Source organism: Octodon degus, unplaced genomic scaffold (assembly GCF_000260255.1).
Source record: "Octodon degus isolate 3935 unplaced genomic scaffold, OctDeg1.0 scaffold00158, whole genome shotgun sequence".
In the NCBI taxonomy this organism is placed as follows: domain Eukaryota; kingdom Metazoa; phylum Chordata; class Mammalia; order Rodentia; family Octodontidae; genus Octodon; species Octodon degus.
In genome coordinates, this window is record NW_004524734.1 from 2,149,726 (window position 1) to 2,151,236 (window position 1,511).

The 1,511-nt window shown below is 44.6% G+C and overlaps 2 protein-coding genes across 2 annotated transcripts in view; both read right to left on the bottom strand.

The window, feature by feature from the left end:
• Positions 1-2: 2 nt before the first annotated feature.
• Positions 3-629, bottom strand: LOC111813008 (mitochondrial genome maintenance exonuclease 1-like; the record flags this gene model as incomplete). Its single annotated transcript, XM_023702765.1, has 1 exon — positions 3-629. A coding segment is annotated over exon 1 (462 nt), but the record flags the coding sequence as incomplete, so codon positions are not given.
• A 513-nt stretch (positions 630-1,142) lies between these two features.
• LOC101585659 (toll-like receptor 1) overlaps positions 1,143-1,511 on the bottom strand; it is a 20,713-nt gene continuing 20,344 nt past the window's right edge. Inside the window, exon 3 of the mRNA XM_023702766.1 lies at positions 1,143-1,222. Within this exon, the coding sequence (XP_023558534.1) occupies positions 1,143-1,222 (80 nt within the window). The remainder of the gene's footprint in view (positions 1,223-1,511) is intronic.

Sequence of the window (1,511 nt, forward strand, 5' to 3'; positions counted from 1 at the left end):
AGAATCATTCGCTGTTTCCACCTCCCCAAGTAGAAAAGCTGTTCTGCAGTCATGGTCCGCTGCAGGATCCTAGTCACACTTGGCATCGAGTTTCTTTGCAGAGGGATTTTCAAAGGAGCTGCGGGCTCCGTGCATGGTTTTAGACTCTGCTCTGGATTGAAGATAGGAAACCAGTTCCGGGGAACTCTGGCCTCATCCTGCTGAGGGGGCTTGCCTTTACTCACAGGTCCAAAGAGTAAATCATCTTCCTCCAGCAGCGATTCTGGGGTCTGGACCGGATCTCGGCATGCCAAGACCGACCTTACTACCCGGGAGTATCTGGCTTGGTCCACTTCTTCGTAAGGGTTTTTCTTCCTTGGGCCACAGGAATAAGAGGAAGTGGAGAAAGCAGCGCGGTGGGCTGCTTCCACGGAACCCCCCTTGGAACTCCTGAGCTGCATGCAAAGGCTCTGAAATACCTTCATCTTTCGCTGTCTTCTACTTCTTTAGTCTGTTTGCAACACGGAGTGCCTCTTAAAAGAGTTTGGGTTTCACAAGGGTAGTATCGGACGTCACCACGCTTTGTGTAGCTCCAGGAACGCAAAGAGTCTCCGCGACCCCGTACTTTTACCGTTCCCGCGCTTTGGCTAGGCTTTAGGTCACAATGTGTTAATTATTGAAAATGTCCTACCAATTTGGTTTGAAACTGTCTCATTGCTATTTGTTTCTCAATAAAATTATGGGAAAAAAATGAATAAAGTAGACCATATACTAGCCCACAAAAAAAAAGACACACAAATTTAATATGCAAATATTAAGCATTTCTTCAAAGGAAAATTATTTCTGCTTGAAAGAAATAAATAAACTATATTTGAAATGTAAAAAAAATTAGACTAGACATCATGTCTGCATCTTGTACTATGAATAACTACTATAAAGACAACAATATGCAATATATTAATTATTGTAACTATCCTACCGACCTGTTTTGAGACTGTCTGATTGCTACTTCTTTCCCAATAAAACTAATAATAGAAAAAGAAAAAAAGAGAAAACATGGAAAAGATTGAGAAAAGTCTGGATTTCTCATATAGATAGCTATTCTTATAACTTTATTAATGAGTTGGTTAGTGTTGATGTTAGGAAATAGATGCAGAGATTGTTCATATAATAAGCATCCTATCAAATGCATTGGCATGAAGAATTCCTCCAATTTCCTTGTTTGTATCCAAATGAGCTGTCACTTTAATTGAATGTGAAGAAATTTACAACTGACCAGTCCTAGCACAGGTCCGGTGAGTGTGTGGAGAACTTCCTGCTAACCTGCGCTGGAGGGACCAGTCCCAGCCCAGGCGCAGCGTGGGCCGGATCCTCTCCCACCCCCTCGGGCCGCCCCCCACCTCTCCACCGTACATCCCCCACCCCTCCCGCCCAGTAGGAATTTCTGCCAAGTTCCGGGAACCACCAGACCCAGTCCTAGCCCAGGTCTGCAGTGGGAAGGAGCTGAGCACAGCAGCCAGACCTAAGCCAGA